General features: G+C 45.1%; 3 protein-coding genes across 10 annotated transcripts; 1 reads left to right on the top strand and 2 right to left on the bottom strand.

Annotated features, from left to right (window-relative positions):
- The first annotated feature begins 91 nt into the window (after positions 1-91).
- dcdc2b (doublecortin domain containing 2B) lies at positions 92-6,094 on the top strand. 5 transcript variants are annotated; one of them, XM_047048395.1, is made up of 15 exons: positions 92-639; positions 883-937; positions 2,444-2,514; positions 2,675-2,806; positions 2,980-3,114; positions 3,242-3,281; positions 3,389-3,454; positions 3,636-3,804; positions 4,021-4,130; positions 4,211-4,282; positions 4,446-4,517; positions 4,623-4,661; positions 5,233-5,307; positions 5,398-5,499; positions 5,595-6,094. In XM_047048395.1, exons 1-15 carry the CDS (start codon positions 353-355, stop codon positions 5,706-5,708), a joined length of 1,539 nt encoding a protein of 512 aa, XP_046904351.1. In that variant the 5' UTR covers positions 92-352; the 3' UTR covers positions 5,709-6,094. The 5 variants fall into 5 exon arrangements, with proteins under 5 accessions (XP_046904351.1, XP_046904335.1, XP_046904360.1 ...); XM_047048379.1 differs by having other exon boundaries at positions 4,623-5,138; XM_047048404.1 differs by lacking the exon at positions 5,233-5,307.
- Positions 6,095-6,192: 98 nt separating this feature from the next.
- Positions 6,193-8,413, bottom strand: tmem234 (transmembrane protein 234). 2 transcript variants are annotated; one of them, XM_047050216.1, is made up of 5 exons: positions 8,163-8,413; positions 7,658-7,809; positions 7,508-7,574; positions 7,282-7,314; positions 6,193-7,123 (listed from the first exon to the last, which is right to left on the bottom strand). In XM_047050216.1, exons 1-5 carry the CDS (start codon positions 8,182-8,184, stop codon positions 7,011-7,013), a joined length of 387 nt encoding a protein of 128 aa, XP_046906172.1. In that variant the 5' UTR covers positions 8,185-8,413; the 3' UTR covers positions 6,193-7,010. The 2 variants fall into 2 exon arrangements, with proteins under 2 accessions (XP_046906172.1, XP_046906163.1); XM_047050207.1 differs by having other exon boundaries at positions 7,282-7,374; positions 8,163-8,408.
- Positions 8,414-8,513: 100 nt separating this feature from the next.
- Positions 8,514-16,223, bottom strand: LOC124487795 (non-compact myelin associated protein). 3 transcript variants are annotated; one of them, XM_047050130.1, is made up of 4 exons: positions 15,844-16,223; positions 10,535-10,647; positions 9,790-9,874; positions 8,514-9,409 (listed from the first exon to the last, which is right to left on the bottom strand). In XM_047050130.1, exons 2-4 carry the CDS (start codon positions 10,632-10,634, stop codon positions 9,097-9,099), a joined length of 498 nt encoding a protein of 165 aa, XP_046906086.1. In that variant the 5' UTR covers positions 10,635-10,647; positions 15,844-16,223; the 3' UTR covers positions 8,514-9,096. The 3 variants fall into 3 exon arrangements, with proteins under 3 accessions (XP_046906086.1, XP_046906095.1, XP_046906101.1); XM_047050139.1 differs by lacking the exon at positions 15,844-16,223 and adding an exon at positions 14,890-15,149; XM_047050145.1 differs by lacking the exon at positions 15,844-16,223 and adding an exon at positions 11,594-12,919.
- Positions 16,224-17,801: the final 1,578 nt, after the last annotated feature.

Here is a 17,801-nt window from a genome sequence, read left to right as displayed (position 1 = left end):
ATGGTTTGGCCCACAAAGCCAGTCATTGCTGGCCCTGCTGCCATAGCAACCAGGAAATACTCACAGCCGTAGTGAGTGTGTGTCTCAGAGGGAGAGAGAGTGAAATGCGTGAGTAGCAGTCCAGAACAGAGAGAGAGAGATAGGGAGACCACCAACAACAACGAAGACAGGCACAGGGCTTACAATTTCACCTGAGCCACATTTACTTTCCATGCATTCAGAATCTTTATATCTACTTCTAAAATATCTCAGCTAGGGTGCTCAAGCCCAAGGACTGAAGACTGTGGCTTCGGCAGGTGGTACCGGCTGACCCAGAACCATCCAGGCTCAGTAGCAGCAGTAAGCCAGGGAGATGTCCTTCGGTGTGGGGACCTCCACAGCCCTGCTGCCCCCAGTCAAAAGCGTGGTGGTCTACAGGAATGGAGATCCCTTCCACAGTGGCAGGAGGTTCGTAGTGAACCAGCGACAGGTAGCCACCATGGAGGCCTTCCTGAACGATGTGACCCAGAACATCCAGGCACCGCTGGCCGTGAGGACGCTGTACACCCCCCGGCAGGGAACCAGGGTCCGGGACCTGATCGACCTGCAGAGCGGAGCGCAGTATGTGGCTGCCGGTTTCGAGCGCTTTAAGAAACTGAAGTGAGTCTGTCTTCAGTATTTATGCTTTCTGGCATTGCTTCACCAACCTCGGTCAGTGGTATTGTTTCAAGTTAAACTGAACCCAATTTCTTTTTTTGTTGTTGTACAACTGCCCTATTATTGGACAAAAGTATTGTGTCAGTCTTCCATTTTATGTATGTCCAGTTTAGGACAAAGTTGATGATAGTCATGAACCAAGGTGCCTGTGTGCTTCCTGTAATGCTGACTGTTTCCGATGTGCAGTTATTTGAACTCAGGACAGAAGAAGCTGCCTGCAGCACGAGGAGAGGGTCCTCAGGTAGGTTTCATTTGATCATCTCTCTTTTGGGGTCGATAGTTCAGTCCATAACTCATTCAACCCTGCCCAGCCCTGCAGGAATGCGCCACTGGAATGCTCCAAGGGGGTGGTTAGGTCTTAATGTACTTGGACCTGGACGGCTGCCAAACCAAATATGAAAATAAGCTCTTAGATTTTCCATTGCAGATAAACCCAATATTTGCTTACTCATTTGACAACCCTTACCGACACATGGACTGATTTCAACTGACAGTTTGAACTGGGAAACCATGGTATGGAGGGTGGCTGTGCTGAACAAGCCTGTGGTGTGAGATGGGTATTTTGTGTCACAGTTTGGGTTTGTGTCCACATTTGTCACCTGTACTCTAAACATCCACCCATTTTAAGTACTCCCTTAGAACATTTGGTAAAATATTTCAGAAATTGATTTTGTGTGTTTATTTTTCCATTTGTCTTTTTGCCTCTTTATACTTTTATCTTACTCAGAACCTTGGCGAGGAGATATGTTGTTCTGAACGGCCTTGTGGCTGACTGGACACAGATAAAGCCTCCGCAAGTGTTTGTGTTGGACTGCTAGACGTCACGTTAGTATTTGTAGGTGCTGCCATAGCACTCTCACAACATAAGCAGACACTGGAAGAGACACTGTCCAACCCTCCCATCACTGAGCTACGTAGCAATACTGAGGTGAAACAGTAGACTTTCATTGTGTCTCCAAGGAGTCTCTCCACCAACAGGCTAAGCTGAGTGTAGGGTCTATGTTGTTGGTTGCTGTGGCTCTAACACGTGAGAGGTGTGTGTGGGGGGTTTAACATTGTTTTGTACTTCAGGGGGCAAGGATCTCAGCTCCCACTCTGTATACAGAACAATATCTCCATGCGGTGGTGAAGCTCTGTTATCAGGGCCCAAGCATGTCTGGGCAGGTCTCATACTGGCCCTACACTAGCTACCCCAGGCCTGCCTCCCTCCCTCTTCAAACACCACACTATTTCACAGAAAAAACCGTAGGATGTTATCGTCCAGCTTTGTTGTTGATTGATTTGTTGCCGTTCCTGTGGTCAAAGAGTGTGGTATTATTGTGGCCAAAGCCTGTGTGAATTAATGACGTGATGAGAGTGGGGTTCTGTGCAGACTAGTGCTGAACAGGAGAGCGTGCGGTTGTGTAACTGCAAGAGGGACATTCAAGTCGAGGCGAGAGACATCTCTCCATTCAAATCACTGGAGAGGACTTGAAGTGCTCCGAGTTGCCATGGTCACAGCCTTCTCACTGACACAAGTGTATCTGTCACAACGCTAAGATTATACACAAGGGATGATGGCTACCGCTAAGAATGGGGGGTTGGGTCATAGTTGTAAAATTCCATAGATGTTGTTCGCATAAAGTTATATCACTGTGAAACAGAGGTTTGGTTTTGGGGTTTTCATAATCAAATTAGCTTTTGTATCATTCCTATTGAGCGGAATCCACAGTTTGGTAACTGGCGTTTCTTTGTGTGTACCTGCCAGGTTAAAGTCTTCCAGAGACCCAACGTCTCAGCCAAGTGGAGGAAGTACATACCTGTACCGTGCATCATATAGTGAGTCCACTTGAAAACACACACGCACATTCCCATGCAGGTACACACACACACACACTTACAGAGTGAGTAACAGCGGAAAGGATGTGACACGTATCGTACATACAGAAGCTGTCCATGAGCAGGTTCAAATTCAAGCTTCTTCTCTGTCCTTGTCCAGTGTTTTCCGTAACGGAGACTTGCTGTGTCCTCCACTACGCTTCATCATCCCACGGGGCATGCAGCGTGAGCTGGAGCAGATCCTCAGCCTGGTGACAGAGAGAGCCAGTCTGCGAACCGGCGCTGTGCGCAGGTTAGACACACACACACACACACACTCACACACACTCACACACACACACACACACTGACCAACCCAGCGAACATCAGCGTTGATGACATCCCAATCATCAAACTACCCCTGAACTGACATGTGATTAGATGTACAGTTTATAGTTCAGTGACCTCTTACCTGTGACCCCTTAGGTTGTGCACCCTGGAGGGCACAACCTTGACCTCCGCTGACCAGCTGGAGACTGGACACTACTATGTTGCCGTGGGAACCGAGAGGTTCAAGAAACTTCCATATGTGGAGCTGCAGGTTCCTAAAGCATCAGAGAGGTAGTGTGTGTGCTCTGCTCTGCCCCTCAAGGAGATCCATCAAATGAAGCACAGCCAGGAAAAGCTGTGACTTTCAAATCAAAAAATTTCTGTTTCCTTGTTTATCTTTTTTCACGTTGTTTTCCAGACATTTCCCGGGACACAGAAGGCAGCGGAGAAAGCTTGAGGTAAGCTTGGTTCACCACACTGTCTGATCCAGCACCACACCGACAGGCTGCTATGAATACAGCAACAGGTCTTTGTGGTACACTCTGTCTCTTTATCCTTCACACAGAACAGGAAGGTGGTCAGCGGGCCTGAGGACAGATACAGTGACTCCGCCATGCTGGATTCCCCCGAGGTACAAAACCAACAGATCTGAAGTTCCTAAACCACCCATGGGGCTTAACAATGGAATTACCATTATAAAACGTTACTAAATCTAGTCATTTCATAGATTTAAACTCCCAGACAGTTTTATGCGCTTGATTTAGCCCACCTGGCAGGAATGTGGCCCCTTCACACTGTGTCATTGTTTCCAGTCTGACGGGCGGAGAGTGAAATCCACGGGGGATGAGATGGGAGACAGGTCAGCCCAGCAGGCCGTCCCCAGGGGGTCGGGGAAGGAGGAGTCCTCCATCTTCTTCGCCAGACCAGCCAAGGTCCGCAAGAACAGGGGTCAGCCCAGACCACCTCCCAGGGACGGAGCAGGTAAACACACTCTTCGTCCTGTCCATCCCTCCACACACACACACACACAAACAAACACACATACACACACAACAGTTACAATCTTACCAGGAGTAAAGCTTTTTTTTTTATTACTGGGATGCTGCCTCGTAAATAAAATTTTCTCAATAAGAAGTAGGATCTGGTTGAAGTGGTCGAACGCCACGTCGTTTGATGGATGGGGGTGTTTGTTTGCAGTCCAGACCAGCGTGTTTAAAGGAGGCGTGCGGAGGACGAGAGAGGAGCTACTAGGAGCTGAGGAGGTGCAGGAGGATGAGAACACAACTGTGGAGATCCCTGTGGACCAGGTACAGTGATCCTCCTGGTCCTCAGGCAGGACACGCTGGGCTTGTCTTGAGCTGTCACCCACTGTCTCTTTCTCCATTAGCAAGTAGCAGAGACAGTTGAGGAAGAGGAACACAGAGAGAGAGACTCTCCTCGTAAAGGCAGAAAACAACAGGTTAGTGTGATGAAGATGCCTCGTCGCCCAGGCAACAGGGGTGGGAGGGTGGTGGTCCGGGAGGGCTGTGCCGTCCAGCATTATCCACTCACCATCAACTTCCTGACCCGGATGTCAAAGGGACTTTGATTGTGGTCAATAACATGTAGTTCCTTATCTGCAGTCTACCAAGGAAACGGCACTAACAGAGCCCATGAACGGAGGAGCTCAGCACCAAGCAGCGGACGGCAATGAGGTAGGGGTCATCTCCGCTAACTTGCTTTTGATGGAGTTTTTAAGGGTCTGCATATGTACATGGTCGATCCACATAATCCTCAGTCGTGTTGTATTTCTGTGTCAGCCAAGCGATGAGAAGACGAGAAGGCAGCTTGAACCTCAGGTGAACTCATCTGACAGACCAAGCCCCCAACTCGACAGAGCCAGCTCCTCATCTGACAAAGTCCACCACTCGCCTCAGACAGACAGCCCCATATCTGGAAAAGCTAGCCCCATATCTGGAAGAGCTAGCCCCACACCTAGGAGAAATAGCCCCCCACTTGAGAGAAATAGCCCCACATCTGACCAAGCTAGCCCCACATCTGAGAGAAATAGCTCCACATCTGACCAAGCTAGCCCCACACCTGAGAGAAATAGCCCCACATCTGACCAAGGTAGCCCCACATCTGAGAGAAATAGCCCCACACATGGAAAAGCTAGCCCCATATCTGAGAGAAAGAGCCCCACATCTGACCAAGCTAGCCCCACATCTGAGAGACATAGCCCCACACTTGACAGAGGTACCCCCATCCCTGACAGACCCAGCCCTCCGCCAGTCCACAGAGAGCATGCTGGCGTAGACAGGACTGATGCTTCGCAGGTACACACAGAACATTTATCTGTTCCAAGCACAGGATGCACGTTTAATGTTGCACCTTGGTGTGACTTTTAATTTGAATTCCTGTCTGTAACAGAGAAAAGCAGAGGCAGTAAAAAATGAGAGGCTCAGTGACAAAACTCTTCAGCACACAGAGGATAAAGATGATCCGGTACTGAACAACTGTGTGTCTCACGGTCTGTCGCACAGTGTCAGTAACACTGAAGATACCGCAGAAAATAAAAACATTTGTTTTTAATAGGCAAAACCTTCGGAGCAAGACAATAACCGTCAACAGTCATCTGCAAACACATCGTTTCATCAAGAAGAGGCTTCCACAGAGACTTTCACCAAGGCTCCCGGGGTACACACAAACACACTTGTTATTCAGCACATGTGAGACAATACACACTCAATCAGAGCTAATGAATTCTGTTATTTTCATCCTTGGTGCTGCAGGCAGAACAGGAGCATGGAGAGATGGCCTCTTCAAACTCAAGAGCTTCATCACAGGTTTCTGGAGCTGACACGACGGTCCGTGGAGACCAGGGGGGGAGCTTGGAGAGAACATAGTATCTACCCCTCCCTCACTCAGCAGGGATCATGTCCCCAGCCTGTTTGTATTCAGTGAAAAACTGCATAGCTGCGTTCTATTTTTGGGGGGGTTAAATTCAGCGGGAGAGTCTTTGTGACCCCCATCTAACACCATAATGGACCAGTCCTGTTGTGGTGGTGATGGGGAGAATTCACATCGCAGGTTGTGTACTAATGAGGACTGTATAAGCAACATTGTTTATTCATTGTTTTATACAAATATAATCCATAATGTGAATATATTCAAGATACAAACGACCTGCTGTGTATTTTGCAGGAGAAACTGTGACTTTTGACACTATGAAATGTACATCTAATTGAATGGCATCCTTGTATTCATTACAATGCAAGGCACTATGTAAATATAAAATAGTCTTGTCAGACATAAATACAAAAATAATCCTTTGAGTATGTTTTTTATTTCAACATAATCTATCTAAAAAAATATATATTAAGAATTATGTTTAGTCAGAAAATACTTTATTCATTCAAACACAGTATCTGCAATAGTTCTTACAACATACAATAGCAGCAACGTTATCTATCCGACTGGCAAAGTAATTGGTCTGAAAATAAAACTATGGATGTTATCGTTGTTGGTCCCCAGTGCAACAAATAAACACAACATTCACAAGGTAGCCTTCTGAACAGCAATTGTACAGTGTCTGGTCTGTTCCCTGCCTGCATGGTGTCCTCTACACAGTGCTTGTATAGGCTCTGCACAGAGAAACGCCAGAGAAGGGGTAGTGTGTTGGGAGGTCATTGGTCCGTTCTATGGATGAGTCATAAATCTGGATGTGGGGCTGAACCCTGTCTGAACCCCGGCAGGCCCCTCGCTGCTTCCTCCGCCGTGGGAGCTGGTTGGCACAGTGCTGTGCTGTGCATGTCAGCCTGGGTCCAACTGCATTCACTCACAGTCTCTCCTCTTCGACACTCGACTAGCCAGCTCTGTTGGCTTCTGCTGAAGCACGCACACACACACACACACTCCCACCCCGCCCACCCCCCCCCACACACACACACACACACAAACTAGGAGGAGATTAAACCTAGCCCTACTTAACTACAATATGGACGCCTCGTTAAGAAACAAACCCATGTGTAGAGCTCCTTAACAAGCATGTCTTGACAGTGTCATAATTTGGTCCTTGGAAAACAGACTCAACTGGATGAACACCGCCTATAATAAAGAGAAATAGAAAGGTCCGGGTGGATGGTTTTAGGGTGTGGAGACGTGTGTGTTTAAACAAAGGTTTGTGTGTGTGTGTGTGTGTGTGTACATTAGGGTGAGGTGTGTGTGATGTTCTGCTGTTGTGTCATCTTGGTCTCAGTAATAGAGCTGATCACACACACAGTGATGCCAGTCATGGTGAGAATCATCCCAGCCACCTCCTCTGGGAACAGTCAGTGGGAAGGGTGTAAGAGAGAGACGGAGGGGGAGAGAAATAGAGAGAAGGAATGTAAAATGTGTAAAGAACCCCAAAGATGACATTCAAACTATTTAGTGATCAATTCAGGGCCTTTAGTGGCATCGTCATGACCGCATACTTACTTTTGCCTCCAAACTCCTCACCCAGCAGTTTTCCTGTGAGGAGGGTGAAAACGAAAGTAAGGGAGTTGGCCACTGGTACTGCCAGGGACATGTCTAGAGGAGAGGAAGAGGAGAGAGAGGAAGATGTAGTCGGTTTTTGTCTGCAAACTGAAGCCTGAACTCTGTTCATGGTTAAGAAAGGTAAGGCAGACGTTCCATTTCACAATTCTGAGTTCTCTGTGCTCACCTGTTGTAGCCAGAGTGAAGTAATAGATCACGGAGCCACTCTGATTCAGCAAGAACGGGATAAGGTACTGGGGACACAGCATAACATGTTACAGACAAGTTGCTGTGAGTGCGTGTACGTGTGTGTAAGCGTATACAGGTGTGAGTTTACCTTGACATTTAGAAACAAGAACTTGATTTCTGCCATGAACTGAAGAAGTTTGGTGCTGTGTTTGACATGTTCTATTCCCTCGGTCCCTCTCTTCAGGAACGGGTTGGTGCAACCCCACAACACTGCGACCAGCACCAGACACATTACCTCCACTGCAAGAGAGGAACATTAAACTAGACTGCTAGAAATCCCTGCCCATTCACTATTGGAGCGTTTCCCGATAGTTTCTGTCAATTCTACACAGCACTATACTATCGTTTAGCTAGCTAAATTGACATTGAATATAGCAATGATTTTAGTTGAAGTTCCGGAAGTGTTTTGAATAACCACTTCGTGTTCATTCATCGTCGTTTACATCTCTAACTATACAAATTAGAACATTCCTTCCATACGTTTTATACAGTATACGGATAACTTGCAGCACAGATACAAAATTAAGATACGGTTAAATTTGAAAAAACAGTTTGCTAGTCAACTAGCTTGTCTTCGCACTTGTGCTACTCACCCAACGACACCATTGTAAACATCAATACTAAGCTGCATTACGTATTAGTCACGTAAATAGTTCGCCTATGTCGGACACCGAGTTGTACCAAATATCAAATATTTGCAAGATTATATGTGTGTATGCAAGAACAGTCAACGTGTAATCAGACTTTGAAAATTCACAATCAAGTTAGTTTTCTAATTGTATAAAATGTCGTCCGTAAGCTATTGCTTAAAACCATGATCTTGAATGCAGCCTTACTTTTCCGGTTCACAATTCTACCAGCGGAGGGCCCCATATCCTCGGAATTAACGTTTTACTCCTCTCAACGGTCACCACAATTGGAAATCTACACAATGTACCACACAATACAAATTATGACGTTTATTTGTCAATATTAGTTGCAATGAAAGAACCACAAAACATAACAAATACAGAACAAGGTGTGTGCAAAGTGCAAAATCCTTTGATATCAAATTCAACAGGTTTAATTTAATAATTATCTGCAGATCAGATCCACAGGGTTAAGAACACACATTTACAGAGTATATCATGGTCTTAAACACTTTGATGTCTAACATTAAAAAAAGGTTTTATTAAATGTTGGTCTTGGAGCCCTTGGGGCATTCTCAACCACACACACACACACACACATACACACACACATACAGGCGACCACACACACACTTCCCCTTCACTGGCAAATATGCAGAGCGGCAGATAGTTGGCACAGTTGACATGCATACACAGGCTAGTCTTTCCTGATCCCAACACTATGATCAACAGAATAATAGTGTACGTTTACAGAGAGAATCCATCCATCTCTGCTTGAATATAACGTCTCTCATTGCCTCCTACTCTTCTGACGACACTGTTTTGTTCATGTTTTGTTTCCCAGCGTGAAGTTGCCGTCTTAGATATCCTGTTCCCTGGCCAATCCTGGGCCGGGCCGTTATGTGTTTCCCAGCGAAGGGATGTCGTGTATTGTGATCACAGTGGAGCCGCTGATCGTGCTGACATGCTCTGAATTGTTGACACTGTCTGTACTGCCTGGGTTTTCCACGTTGTGGGTGTCCATGTTGGAAAGTTCGACCCGGGGAATACGGAAACCGTTTTCTGTGGTGCGGTTTGCGAGAGCGATGTCGCGCATGGCGGAACCGACTCTCAGGTTGCCGTTGGCCATGCTGGTCTGGACAGTGGAAGAGGACATCTTCGGCTGCCGGGGCTTGGAGCTTCCACCCATTACTCTGGAAGCATGAGTCCGCCTAGGGGTACAGAGAATACACGCTCCTTGATTTGGACTGTGTACACTCTGCATGATATCATGAATAACCTTTGTGTTGATTGATGTACTGTACAGGATAGCGATAATGGACATATTTTTCATGATATAGCTTCTCAGGTCAGGATGGGAGATAAGGCCAGAAGTGTCAGAAACCCCGTCACAAGTGTCATAAACAAGTGACATTAGATACCAGCTATGTGTAACTGAATGGACTGACCCAACACACCTCCTATATAAGGCAGTCTATACTACACCTCCTCCTTTGACAGACTTGTCTGCAGGAAATGGTGCCTGATCATCCCTAACCCTGACCTCCAGCACATGCTCAGAGAGGCTTGTCTATAAAGAATGCTGCCTGACCTGTTGTAGGTCTTCAGGGTGACAAGTAGAATGGCAAGAATGATGATGATTCCTAGAACGATGACAGCAATCATGGCCCCAGAACCTGACAATATGAGAGAGAGAGAAATAGAGAAAGAAACGATCAGAAATAATCCCACACAGAATCTAATTACAGCTGACAAACTTTGTTCATATGAACAGGGGTCTGTCAGTTCCTGTGTCAGTGAAGGGGTTAACATATGGCACTCCCTCGCAGTACATCTTGATTAGAGGCAGTGACGCACAGGGGCGTTATATTATACAAGTCCTGCTTATCTTAACTACAGTCATAATAGCATATTGATTTCAACATCCATGGGTCAGGGTGTGTGTAGGATGTTTTCTTCTGCCGCGCCTGTGGAACAGCATCCCTGACCACCTTATGGCTACAAAGACACTGGCCTCTTTTAAGACTGGCCTCAAAACCTTTTTATTCAGAAAGGCGTTTCATACTTTTTACATTTGTTTTATTATAGTTTGTTTTTAACTACTGTATGTTCTTACTATGTACTGTGGCACTCTGAGATTCAGCTGAATGGAGAGTGCATTATAAATTAAATGAATGTATTTATTTATTCTTTTAGTGGGCGGGGGTGTTCATCCACTTGGTGTAAGATCTAAGTTTGATTTGCAGGTGTTGGAGAAGTAGGTCAAGACAACAACAAACACACCTAGAGGTATTCAGGTGCGCAGTCACACTCACGCTCACACACCAATGACTTACTCTGGGTTAGGATTTGTTCTTGGGACTTGGTGGTGAAGGTGACGTTGGAGAACACTGTTGTGTGGTTAGTCACAGTAGGTAGGACAGTTGAAGTTTGCATCTTCAGCAGCACCCTACAAGTAAGACAGCAAAGATCGTAAGATTGTATTCACACATTCCTTCAGCTCTGACTCCTGTCCAGCTGGGCTTCTGCCCCTTTGTCCCTCTGGCAGAGGGACTGCCAATGGAAATGAGCCTTTTGGCTACAATTGGGTGCATTTACATTTTAATGTTTATGACTGTACACTGTTTCTCTTGATCAAATAAATAAAGTAAAGTAAAGTATAATCTGACAGGCAGGACCTGGGGGAAAGTAAGAGAATTAGATGAATTCTCTTGAGCACCCATTCTCTACCCCTGCCTCCCTCTCTCTACTACTCTGTCGGAGGAAAAGAGACGAAAGGAAGTTAGATTAAAATAAGAGAGATCAAAGGGAAGACAGATCAAGGGACACATACATGAAGAGAAAAGAGAACTATACTAGCAAACTATTGTGAGAAAAGAGAACTATACTAGTTTGCGTCGAATGGTACAATGCAAATGAATGGGATGACTACACAGTTGAAAAGCCAGATGGATTCACAGAAACCAAACCTAGATGTTTAGCTTGGAGGACTAGTTTCCTGGTCGCCAAACTACAGGCTTCACCATTAGACCAAGAAGACATCTGATGTCAGCATTTGGTCTGGCACACTGCCCCAGGCACTGAAACCACCTGTGTCCAAACCACCCCTGCTGTCTGAGTTTAGGCCGACCCAGGGGATCAGGTGATCTGGTACTGTGTGTTCCTTAGATGCCTACCTCCCAGTCCTCTGAAGGGGCAGCTGTGCATCTGCAGTTTACTACTCGATGAAATGGTCTACTGTTTGTGTCTTATCAGCCATTGACGGTTTTGATCACTCAGTAAACAGTGTTGCTGAGGTTCTGGGAAATGGATGTGTTCTGAGGGCCGGTGTTGGTCTAGTCAGGGAAAACACAGCCTGTGTGTCTCAAGTATGGAACAAATGATGAGAATACTACCAAGTAGGAACATCGCTGGGGAGGGAGAACAGTCTGAGGGAGGAACCAAGGCTCGTGGGATGTCAGTTAAGGCCGATGAGCTTCCTGTCTAGCCGGGGACTGACATGTAGACATCGAAGATGTGATTACATGGATTTACATGCAATGCACGGCAGCGACATTCAGAGCATCTGTGGGCTTGACTCATTCTCTCGTCTGCTCTGGAGGGAATCTTCTCATCGATCTCATCTCTCCTGGGGTATGAGTCAGAGATGGATCATAAATCTACACAGATGCAGACGCTGTGTATGCCACACCCAGGACAGTAGCTTCAGGAGGAGACGGGCTCCTGAATACAGCGTAGACCGGAAGACACATACACACGCACGTTAATACACACTCGCAAACAGACACACACATACGGTGTCACAGTAGTGACTCTTAGCCAACTGGGAGCTCAATATTATCAGAAAGGAACAGCATTTGCATCAGCTATAAAAAGCTGAAAACCTTGGAACACGGAAGATCATTCTCTGTACTGTTACGTGTAGCTGCTGCCCGGGCAGTCAACACACACACACACACACACCCACAGAGGAGGCAGATAACTGAATCAGGCACACAGAGATTAAGAGTGAAAGTCAGCAACATTACTAGTAAAAAGATTACTTTCAATAATCTGACACTTATGTATGTATGTATGAATGTACTGTATATATGTATTGAAGGGAGACAAGGAGAAAGATGGAGAGACAAAGGGGGGAGAAAAATATGCCTCAGCTATACACAGTTATATAAGATCATAAGCCAAGCAATATTGTTTGCATTATTACAGCCCCATGAATACAATCCCCTAAGTAAGTGTTATGTCAATGCTGATAGAACTAGGTAGGTCATTAGTTCATGACAGGACAATACTTCTGACTAATCTAATTCAATTCCAAATAGTCGTAGACCAGCAAGTCAAACAAACCTGTTGCTGCTGATGTAATGGAATTTACAAACTGCATCACTTATCCAGGCAGTTCAATACACAAGACAAACACCCAAAATCTCACACAAATTAAAGGCTGGTTTCTCACAGGTAGCTAAAATAGGACCAATATTTTCTGTGATCCAAAAAACAGCAGATTCTGGTTCATCTTATTTTGTCCAGGGTTCCTAAAAGAGGGCTCGAAATTAACGGCGTCCCGTCCTGATCAGATGAATAGAGACAGACAGCCCCGATAGAAAAGATGTAGGGAATAGTTCAACATAGTCTTTTGGACAACTGCGGGACAACAGGTCAAGTTTAGTTTGGGGCGGTTAATTTTGTACTTCGGGACGGTACTGGAAAAAAGTTAGTTGCGAGCCCTTCGATAGAGTACAGTAGAGTTTAGTAGAGTCCTCATCAAGTACTCATCAATGATGCAAACCTACTTTTTTGTTTTTTCAAAAACATCTTTCAAACCTTTCAAAAGTATTTTTAAAACTTTTTTTTGAAAATATGTATACTTTTCCTTTTTGTCGAAAATATTTTTCAAACCTTTAGAAACATTTTGAAAAATGAAACAAATTCATACACAGTGAAAGGAGAGGAGAGAGGAGGAGAGAGGAGAACAGAGAAGCCTAAAACTGAGTAGAGTAAAGCAGAGCAGACTACAATAGAGTACAGTAGAGTTTAGTAGAGTCCTCAACAAGTACTCATCAATGATAAAAACCTATTTTTGAAAAAACTAATATATTTTCAACCTTTGGAAAATGTTGTAGAAAATTTTTCAAACCGTTCAAAACTTTTTTTTCAAAACTTTTTTCTAACCTGTAGAAACCTTTTTGAAAATATTTTTGAAACCCTTCAAAACTTTTTGGAAGGGATTTTGAATTCAAAAAGTCATTTTGAAATGTTTAAGAATTGTTATAATAATTTACCAACAGTATATATACATATGTTGATATTTATTCATTTTTTATATTTTAATTTCATTGGTTCGGCGGCCCTGCATTACCCTCGCGGAACAGTAGTGGGCCAGGGCCTGCAATTTGGGAATCGCTGCCGTAGATGATAGGAAGATTCATTAAAGGGGTGTTAGAGATTTGACAACAGATAGATTGAAAATAGACTTTCACCAGAATAGACAGAAAAGAGCTCAAACCAGATAACATGACTAAGAAAGACTTCAGGTGGCCAGGCAAGGACAAAGGTGTGTTTCATAGGCTGAGCTCAGTCAATCAGGACCTTTGTATAGCAGTATGCCTTTCACTCAAAATGGAGGTCACAGTGTTCTGGAGGTGATGGGAACAAATAATTTGATTATGTTTAATTTGGAACTCCTTTAGAGCAGCAAACTCCACAAGTAGTCCAGTTTTTTTATTTGAGAAACAGATGGTGAATAATAAACTTAATAGAGAAATCTGTCTCCTTATGCAGTTCTCTTGCTGCAGGTTTTACTTCACCATCGCAAATATTACATTACCACATCTCCCCTGTTGACTCAACATTAAGAGCCCCATATTACTAATGACTAATCTATCATGTTTGCTATTTGCAGAGGTGACAGGTATTGCTAAGCAAATATTTTCTTGTATTTTCCCAGGTTAGTCACACACGCAATAGGGATGTGGTTATAGAGCTGAAGAATAAATGTTGATACAACAATACTGTTTAAAAAAATATATATATATCTTTAAGTTGACAATGAGCGTAGCGCTAAGCAACCTGTCCAACTCCCACTGTTTCAGCCAGTGTTTGATGTTCTATCTACCAGCATCTGACTTTCGTACCATTTCAATATCCTTCTCACTTCCCTCAGCAAACAGCAACTGCTTTATTGGTCTCTTCTGAGAATGGACTGTCAATCTCCGGAACAATATGGTTTCCTCTTCTCATGAAAACGTCAAGCTTGTTAACTTTTGCTACACACAGACACGTACAGACTCCACACACACAAAGGAACAGGCAGACACAAACACACACAGAGACACACTGACATGCAGACACACATACAGACACACACTCCTGAAGTCATCTGTATCCCAAATCAAATGAAGACATGAGTCAATATTAAAGCAGTCAATCAAAGAGAGGTCAGCTGCACGCTACAGCTGCACCTGTTAGTTCCACTTCTCTTCTGAGGGTGAGCTGGTATCACGTCAATTAGCTGACGGTCTGTCACACAGGCTCGTCACAAAGGTAAGTGAAATGGCAACACTCTATACCAACTATTAACTAAACAGTAATAAAATGTGTGACTTGTAAAGAATGGTCTAAAGGAAAAGTGTTGACAAACGTTGTAACTTTCAGATTTCTGTTCCTAATAAAACAGAAATAAGCAGTTTACCTGTTTGATAATACGTGTATGAACTATGTACAGGATTTCTGCACTGAGTGGACACGTTGATCTCATAGTACTTTGTTCCAAGCACCCTGTCTTTCACCAGAGATAATTATAGAACTGCAACACAAAACGCAGGGAGACACACCAGAGAATGTTATTAATCATCATAATTATGCTACTGACTCATTTCAAAGCCCTGAAACGTTTTCAGTGCCTTGTTTGACCATATAGCAAGTGGAGTCCTGTGGGAACCTCCTAAGGTGAGCACACCGACTTGCCACAAGCTGAATTTTATCAGGAGTTCTGGAGTCTAGACGTATTATTTTCACAGGAAGACCAAGTTACATGTGTTGCCATGTCATGTGTTGAACAAACCAGAATTCAGATGGTAATGAAGGCATGATCATAAGTGATAAATAAATATTTGAATACGTATTGAAATATAATTAGTATTCAAAAGTAAAATATAGTAAATAAAATGAAAACAATTTAGAAATTCATGAACATGATTTAAGACTAGCAATGCTGTTCAGGAAAAGTAGATTTGTCACCCTGGTCCAGCCTGTCATAAACATTTAACCCAATCTCAATTCCAATTCCAAATATCACTCCACAAACACAGCCACAGAGAGGGAGAGAGATAAAGGAAGATAGAAATAGAGAGGGAGAAAGAGAGGGAGGAAGGAATTCAAAACTAATTCCAGCCATATGACCTTTCCTGTGGCACAATAGTAGTGGTGGATACGATATTGGGGAGTTCCCTAGAATGTCAGCTATTCCTCTTCACCTGAGTCTCACCTGTCTCCAACCATCCCACCCCCTTCTACCAACACCTAGTCTGAGGGGGTTGACGACAACAACAATAACAACAGTTTCTGGTCAGGGGAGACCAGAGAAGAGAGAAGGAGAGAAAGAAGAGAAGGAGGGAAAGAGCAGCAGAGTAGCAGAGGGGCTTACCTAACTGTCCTTGAGCAACTCTCGGATCCAGTTCCGGACTCAGTAGCAGTACCTGGCCCCCGCGTCCTCACCTGGGGGGGGGCATAGTCCACGTCTCTGCCTCTGTCGGGGCCCACCGGGCTGGGGGAGGGGTCTGTGGAGGCAGCGGGGAGGAACGGGTTTCTTCCCAGGTATTCCAAGAGTCGGGGAGAGACGGACGGACGAGAACGATTGTTACGAGAAAAACGAAGTGCCGAGTTGTTGGTTCTGTGGTGGCGTGTGTGAAGGAGGCAGGGCTGTGTGATATCAGTCTCTTGCTCTCTCTTTCTCTTAGTCCTTTTCCCTCTCACTCTCTGTCTGTCTCTCTTTCTCCCTCCCTCTCTCCCTCCCCTTCTCTCTCTCTCCCTCCCTCTTTCTATCTCTCTCTCTCTCTGTTGTGGCTTGGTAAGAGTAATCACTGCAGCTGGTTTTTCAGGTCCTCCTGCCCCCTGGGCGTTCTGTTCTTTCCTATCACAATGAAGCACTGCTCTAGTGCTGCTCTACTCTGCTCTGCTCTACGCTGCTGCTCTACTCTGCTCTGCTCTACGCTGCTGCTCTACTCTGCTCTACGCTGCTGCTCTACTCACCTTCTCTGCTCTTCTCTGCTCCTCTGCGACCCTGTGATCAGTTACTGTATGTGGTGGTCTCTATTATGTCTGTCTGTCTGTCTGTCACAACTTAATACAGTTGTTCTCATCAAAAGTTCTCAAAGGCATCCTAAACTCCCATCCCAGAGGATGTGGTCAGGTGTGTATATTTGCTTAGGCAAGGAAGAAAAAATCTTTACTGCCCATTTACGGTGCGTTATAGGCGTGCAAATAATCTGTGTCTGTGTGTGGGCGTGCAAGTGTATAGTTCAAAGATGCTATCTTATAAACACAACTGCAATAGTCCAATAAGAGAGCTCATTGTAGGTATCTGTTTAAAAGTACCTCCATTACAATGTGGGATGATTTAGAATTACAACACAGGTGTTTAAATTTGCCCACAGTCCAGGTATAACAGATTGTTATAACGCCATGTTTTGTCTTTCGGAGAAAGCACTTCCCATTCTGTAGGGTGGGAAGGGTGCGGTGGAGGATTATATTACCAAGACAAACTTTTTCAATGAAAGGTAAACAGGGTTTTTTGAAAAGAGAACTTTTCTTATCTTTTCTATATTGTGTCTTCACTGTCCTCTCTCTCCTCCCCTCCCTCATCTCTTCTTTCTTTCTTCTCTTCTTTCTTTCTTCTTTCTTTCCTTTTCCCTGTCTGGAAACGGCGACATCCAGTGCTAGTTAGTAGTCTGCTCCCTGGCCAGTCTCAGTGGCGTCATGTTACCTCTGGGATCAGCAGTGCCTGGGTCTTCTGTCTTTGTTAAAGAGCTGCAACAAAGCTTCAAGTGACCAGGACAGGAGTGGTTCGGCTTCCACTACTTTGTAAAGTATTCTGCTCTCTTCTCCTTTGCTCTACTCTGCTTTGCTATACTGTGTATGCCATTACTTCTGCAATTACGGCCCTGCCCTGCCTCGCGTTGCCCTGCTCTGCCCTGGCCTGTTCTGCCTTGCCCTCCTTGGCCCTGCCCTCTCCTTTCCTGTTCTGTCCTGTCCTCTCCTTGACCCTGCCCTTTCCAGTCCTCTCCTGTCCTGTCCTCTCCTTGACCCTGCCCTTTCCTGTCCTCTCCTGTCCTGCCCTCTCCTGTCGTCTCCTGTCCTCTCCTGTCCTCTCCTGCCCTCTCCTCTCCTCTCCTGTCCTCTCCTGCCCTCTCCTCTCCTCTCCTGTCCTCTCCTGCCCTCTCCTCTCCTCTCCTGTCCTCTCCTGCCCTCTCCTCTCCTCTCCTGTCCTCTCCTGCCCTCTCCTCTCCTCTCCTGTCCTCTCCTGCCCTCTCCTCTCCTGCCTAGTATTTTGCTCTACTATTGTCAGCAGTACTCTTCACTGTTGTGCTCTGATCTCACGCACGA

The sequence above is a fragment of the Hypomesus transpacificus genome, chromosome 3 (assembly GCF_021917145.1).
Source record: "Hypomesus transpacificus isolate Combined female chromosome 3, fHypTra1, whole genome shotgun sequence".
Lineage (NCBI taxonomy): Eukaryota > Metazoa > Chordata > Actinopteri > Osmeriformes > Osmeridae > Hypomesus > Hypomesus transpacificus.
The sequence above is the reverse complement of the archived record's forward strand: the minus strand, read 5'-3'. Positions and strand labels throughout refer to the sequence as shown.